The 6,185-nt window shown below is 37.1% G+C and overlaps 1 protein-coding gene across 1 annotated transcript; it reads right to left on the bottom strand.

Moving 5' to 3' along the window:
• Nucleotides 1-1,089: 1,089 nt before the first annotated feature.
• On the bottom strand, nucleotides 1,090-5,508 carry LOC126698559 (growth-regulating factor 1-like). Its single transcript, XM_050395867.1, has 4 exons — nucleotides 4,834-5,508; nucleotides 3,820-4,047; nucleotides 2,599-2,995; nucleotides 1,090-2,183 (listed from the first exon to the last, which is right to left on the bottom strand). Exons 1-4 carry the CDS (start codon nucleotides 5,225-5,227, stop codon nucleotides 1,340-1,342), a joined length of 1,863 nt encoding a protein of 620 aa, XP_050251824.1. The 5' UTR covers nucleotides 5,228-5,508; the 3' UTR covers nucleotides 1,090-1,339.
• Between the last annotated feature and the right edge of the window lie 677 nt (nucleotides 5,509-6,185).

Consider the following 6,185-nt stretch of genomic DNA (forward strand, 5'->3'; position numbering starts at 1 on the left):
TTAGTTCAAGTCTTGGTTTCGCTTCTCTCAACCCGCCGAAGCCAACTTGACCAAAGAAAAGGCAGATCAGTCTCCGCCTAAATCTGATGGAGGTTGACTCGTCTACTGATATTCTCACGGTTTTGAGCGAAACCGAATCGACCCATGGAAAATCGAACTCGATCCGACCCATAGGCAATATTGGTCGGCAGCAGGTTCACCAATTTGCCACCCGATGAAATCAGGTCATTTTTGGGTTGGATACTAACCCAACCCGTAGACACCCCTAACAATAATATAATGAGGAATCCTCAATCCTTGCCTGTGGCATGCATTATTATGCACATTCTGTGGGATTGGCTTTCAGCCTGTTAGGGTAAGTTTTAAATGATCTGTCGTTTTGAAATCTACAGATGGTCCAGCTCTATTAGATGCAAAACCAGTGAGATTAAACAGACAACTACTGTTCAGATCAGAATTGAGAACCACAACAGATTTGATAGAAACATGAACAGAATCATTTATGTGCGTATTGATTCTTAGGCAGATTATGCAGAAAAAGGCATTCATTTATTTGTTTCAACGTCCAACTATGTTCTACAATAAGTGGCTCGTTAATGTTTCATTCTTAATGTGTAAAAGTTTTATAATGATTTAATGGGTTAACAAAGCTACAAAGTTACAAAATGCCTTAAGTTACAAGTCATTAAATGAGCAAACGGGTTGAGCAAGCTACTTGTTGCAATTTTCAGTTCGGCCGATAAGAGTAGTATCTTTTGCTAATCTTGTACATCGATTACAAGCTGCAACTAATGCATATCAGCTCGTGTAGACCACACCCGTGGACCCTACATCTTGTGAGAAATTAATTGAATACAATAGATGAACAAGATAACTAAGCCAACAGCTAAAACCAAAATCTATCTTGGACTTGGACCTCGCCATCAATTCATCTATCTCAATTAGGCCCTTTTGATGGCATAAGTACTGTAAGCTCTTATGAGTCTTACTTCCCCCTCCCGTGTGCTAACTTCTAATCTAACTAAACTTTCTCCAAAAAAAAAACTATCTCAACCACACCAACCACCACGCTTCCCAGTACCACGAGTATTGGTAAACAAACACAATATTACTAAACATGTGCACAGAAAGACAACAAAAATAAATAAAAGATTCTCGAAAAAAAAAAAAAAAAACAAGTAACCCTCACTTACACAAATCGTGAGGTGGAAAGATAAAACGGATTACCAAATTAAAAAAGGATTAACAGACTAAATGGAACTCCAAAAACTAACTCTTACAATGTTCAACTCATTTTTCATGCATCACCTAGTAGCTCCTTAGTTGGCCGGTCAAGTGGCTACAAGGCCGGCAATGACGATGATGAATTCACAAGAGTTGAGCCAAGGAGGTCATTACAGAGGCTAGCCCCTTCAAGGGTCCTGTGGTTGTCAGCTCTTGGGCTACTTCCTGCACTGCTGTTAGAGAGAGACCCAAATGTGGTTTTCTGTAACACACCAGTTGGAGATGATCCTAAAGGAGGACTACTGTCCCAACCGGCAGTCATAAGGTTAAGCGCAGATGATCTCTTGCAATCCACCACGTTGTTATTACTATGATGCAAAACCTCTCCAAGTGGACCACCCATGGAAGTTTCCCAAGAGATAGGAATCCAATTTGTTTGCCTTTGGTTCGGCTCATTGATGACACTACTCACTCCCAAACCCATCCTTACTGGGTCTAACTCACGTGAGAGTCTGAGCGGTGAGAGAGTGAGTTTCTCATTGGAGCTGGGAGAGGAAGTGGATGAGATGAAGCCTGAGGAAGCCATGGGGATTGAAATGGATAGTTGGGTCCTATCTGATTGCATGTCAAGCTCAGGCCAGGAAACAGCTGAGCGATCAGATTGAATTTTAGGCCAGTCATCAATGAAATGGCGAAGAGATTGTTGTGATTCGGTTCTTCTATCACTAAGCTCTTTTGACGAACAGTTCATTAAGCTGGAGCTTTTATTAGAAGGGTTGAGGAGGGCATCAGAAGTGACTAACCCAAACTCAGTTCTAGTGGATTCTTCATATGGGATTTGCTGTTTTTGAATCATGAATGAGTTTTCTTTAGGTTTATGGTCAATGGAGGAAGATAGAATGGAGAGGCCAGGTGTATCTTGCATTCTCTCACCCACATTATCTTTGTTAATAAACATCCTGCAAGAAAATTACCAAAACATCACTTAGAGCCACTAAATAGTAGTATGAAAATTCAACTAGAGCCACTACTTGTCCTTAGTTAAATAGTACTGCCTAAACCATGCCCACAATTTATGTGGTAGCACTAAAAGTTTTAACAAATATAAACAAACGCTTCTTAATAAAGAATCTTGGACACCAGGACCAGTTACTATCAGCACTGCAAAGATGATATATAATGGATTCTATGATTCTATTTCCTGTCCACTGTCATAAAACAAAACAAGATATAATAATAGTAACCAAAATGTATACGGTACCATGCTAACACACCAATTTAGATGTCAAAGGTGAAGCCTGGCAGGGAATATATAGATGCCAAAACGATAAGAAATTCAGGTCCTTGAGATATTGCAATATTATTATTATTCACCTGTTGATGGTGGTGGCTGCAGAAGGATTAGATGCACCAGGCTGCAAGTTCTTGAGCTGTTGGTGAGCAGCAATGGCAAGGCTATTAGATGCACCACCGGACACCACCACTGAAGCTGACGAGGATGATGCAATAGGACTCAGCTTTGAGATAGTGCTACTAGTGCTAGTGCTTGTAGTGGCAGTAGTAGTTGGGGTCCCGGAAACGGCATGGCCGGTTTGGCCTTCCACAGGCTTTCTTGAACGATGACGGCCTCTGTTCATGTGCCTTTCACAATATTTCTGGTCGGCAACAGCATCTCTAGAGCACCGCCATTTCTTACCATCGGTCCTACGACACCTTCCGGGCTCAGGATCGGTGTTGTTGGAGAATCCAAGATGGAAAGAACCCCATCCCACTTGACACGCACAAAGCAACCAAATACAAAAGCATCCAAAATCAAGAGCCAGATAAAGTAGTAGTAACAAACAGGAATTTGGACATACACACTAAAAATCAAAACAAGAAACACCAATATCAGTTTGTAGCAGAAGATTCTTTCTTTTGCCTTAATTTGTGGAGTAAGTTCAGATAGTACTTAGTAAGTTAGTACTAAGGTTTTTATTAAAAAGGCCCAGATAAAATAGTAGTGCTAACAAGAATTTTGACATAAACACTAAAGAAAACAAACCCAAAATTAGTTTAATTATATGCAGAAGCTTCTTTTTTCTTTGTTTTCTTTTTGAAGTAGGTTTGGTTAGTACTTAGTAAAATAAATTTAGGAACCAGATAAAATAGCAGTTACAAAAAGCGTTATTGACATAAATACACCAAAAATCAAAACAAGAAAACAGACACAATATTAGTTTATATGCAGAAGTTTCTTTTCTTTTTTATGATTTGTAAAGTAAGTTTAGTTAGTACTATGTAGTACGAAGATTTTTATTTAAATGGACAAAGTGATCTGTGACATATAGGAACAAAAACAGTGTTGGATAACAATTAACAAGTGAAAATTAATAGATTGGAATTGAAGGATTTAACAACAGTGAGATACAGTGGCACATTAATTAAAACTTCTGCCCTCGTACAGAGAGAGAGAGAGAGCGATGTGTCATATGCAGCAATTTTAAATATCAAACGCACATTGAGAACAGCTTTAAGAGATAGACATGCCAATCTTGTGGATGTAAAAATTCTTGCTTTCCTAATTTTGCTAAAAGGAAGAGAAAAAAGACTTACATGTATTGGGTCTTAGAAGTCCCCCTGGAAAGCTAGAGAACCCAGCAGAATCAAGGGCTTTTCTAATGGGGATGAGCAAGTTAGATGGTACAGGCATATTTGCAGTCAAGTATTTGTAGATCAAGGCCTGGTGTTCTAGCTCCATCCATTGAGATGGAGTGAATGGCCCTCTAGCTCCTGCTAAAGCCCCATGCATGCTTGTACCATTCAAGCTCCCAGAACTATAGCCTGAAAAAGAAAACCAGAAAAGATTTAAAATAAACCACAGATAGAAAGTGTGAAGGCAAGGAAGCCAAAATTTCATCCCATTTCCTGGCAAACTAGAAATAAAAAGTTCATTTTTTGTAGTGTAAAAAGACAGGAAAATCAAAAAGTGTGGAAAAGGGTGTTGGAGGGAACACAAAATTAGCTTGTCTGCAAATATTTAAAGAGGCCACAACAAAAATCATGAATTTCTAGTCTTTGCATAGTACCCAAAAAAAAAAATACAAAGAAAGTGATATATTAAAGAATGGTGGGGGAAATTTCAATAAATAGAGGACTCAGAAGCAAAGAAAAAATGGGACTTTTCTTGCTGTGAAAGCTCTTCGTATCTTAGCTATCTTTTATGTTTGTTTTATTTACTTCTTTTGTGTCCTCTAGTCTCTAATGACTATTGTGTCTGAAATATTGCACCCCAAAAAGAAAGAAGCCATCTCCTAAAAACAAGTAGACAGAAGTATCAAAGTGAGAAGAATAGTTAAAAGAGTTTTTTTAATTGACAAGACTCAAAACAAAGAGCCCCGGAGATTTCCTTGAAAAGACCCTCCACCAGTACAGGGGAATCAAAACCCAAATAACCAATGACAACCCATCTTTAGACTTTAACATAATATATGTCCAATAAATCCAACCCCACAAACAAACATTAAACCCAACCCAATCAATCTGATCATGAATCAATAATCTCCATGCAAGTACCTATTAAATAAAGACATTTCACTTTCACATCATCAAACTCCTTAATATATGTACCTGTATTTTTACCATAACCTGATAATGAATGATGAAAATAAGGCAATAATGTGGCATTGTGAGAATTCTTTTCAGCTAAAAAAGATTCTGATTTGGGACTAGAGAAGCTCAGCATTTGCTGTTGTTGTTGCTGACCATCAGAGTAGAGAGTAGTGTAATTAGATCTCAGTAAAGTGTTTCTGTGCTGAAGTTGCATTGTCTTGGAGGCAACAAAGTCATCAGTTTTAAGCAGCTTTGAGCTCCTCCAGTCATCTTCAGAGTTGCCAGATCTCTCTTGCTTAAACAGCCCAGATCCGTACCAGTTCTGCTTTGTCTCAGGATCTGAAGCAAGTGAAGAAAAACCAGTAGCTTCTGAACCCACCAACCCATCCAAACCCACCACCCCAAAATCCATATAGATAAGCCCACCACCCAAGGACTTTTAGAAAACAACTAAGCTGAGGAAATGGAACATTGGGTCATTGGCTAAAAAGACAGAAGCTTGAAAGGTTGTGTGGAGGCGCATTTCAAAGACTAGTGGGGTGATAACTGATAAGCTAAGCTTAAACTGAAACTCAAAAAACCAGAACTGGTTTTGTTTAGGAGTTGATGTTTGGAACACACATAAAATAATTGGGGAGAGAGAGAGAGAGATAGGGACTCTAGTGGGGAAAGCAAGAAAGAAACGGACCGAACAATGATCGTACTAAATACTCTCTTTATATCTCGTGCATACTAACAAAAATATCCCCTTTTTTTTATTACTAATATATTATTATTATTATTATTGTAATAGAAATATGATAGTGATACAAAATAAAGTATCCTTTACTTAATATTGTCGTCTTTCCTTAGGAGGAAAAAGAGACTTGTAGTCTTGGAGAGTTGTGTGTGTATATAAATATATATATATATATATATATAAGTAAAGTTATATCCAATAAACTAATGAAAATAAACTCTTTCAATTTTTTTATATAAAAAAACAAAAAAAAACAGCCTTTTTTTTCATAACAATCTCAAGTAAAAGTTGGAGAGATTTTGTTTTTCCAAGATGCTAAGCTAACTTGAGACTAATGCAATAGGTGTGACTTATCCTAGACTATTATTATGTACTTATGTTTAATTAATGCTATTAAGTTCCATTGCACCAATAAAAAAAATATCCTTGACTATACTTTATTTTGGTTGTGTATATCTTGAATGGAATTATTTGTTTGGGAGGAGATTTTTCTTTTAAATTTTTAGAAAATTTGTTTATGGATCTTTTTTTATTAAAAATTCCCATTTTATAAATATAACTACTATAATTTTCAACAAATTAACGATTATTTTTTATTAAAAAAAAACATTTAATTTCAAATACACTCCTC

Source organism: Quercus robur, chromosome 9, assembly GCF_932294415.1.
Source record: "Quercus robur chromosome 9, dhQueRobu3.1, whole genome shotgun sequence".
NCBI classification, from domain to species: domain Eukaryota; kingdom Viridiplantae; phylum Streptophyta; class Magnoliopsida; order Fagales; family Fagaceae; genus Quercus; species Quercus robur.

Bases quoted from the DNA above. Each gene is read 5' to 3' on its own strand.
- LOC126698559 (XM_050395867.1), bottom strand. From the start codon at position 5,227: ATGGATTTTGGGGTGGTGGGTTTGGATGGGTTGGTGGGTTCAGAAGCT. The intron at 4,048-4,833 runs GTACATATATTA...TTTCTTTTTCAG, and splicing joins AGGTTATGGTAAAAATACAG to GCTATAGTTCTGGGAGCTTG. The intron at 2,996-3,819 runs GTAAGTCTTTTT...GTGCGTGTCAAG, and splicing joins ACTTCTAAGACCCAATACAT to TGGGATGGGGTTCTTTCCAT.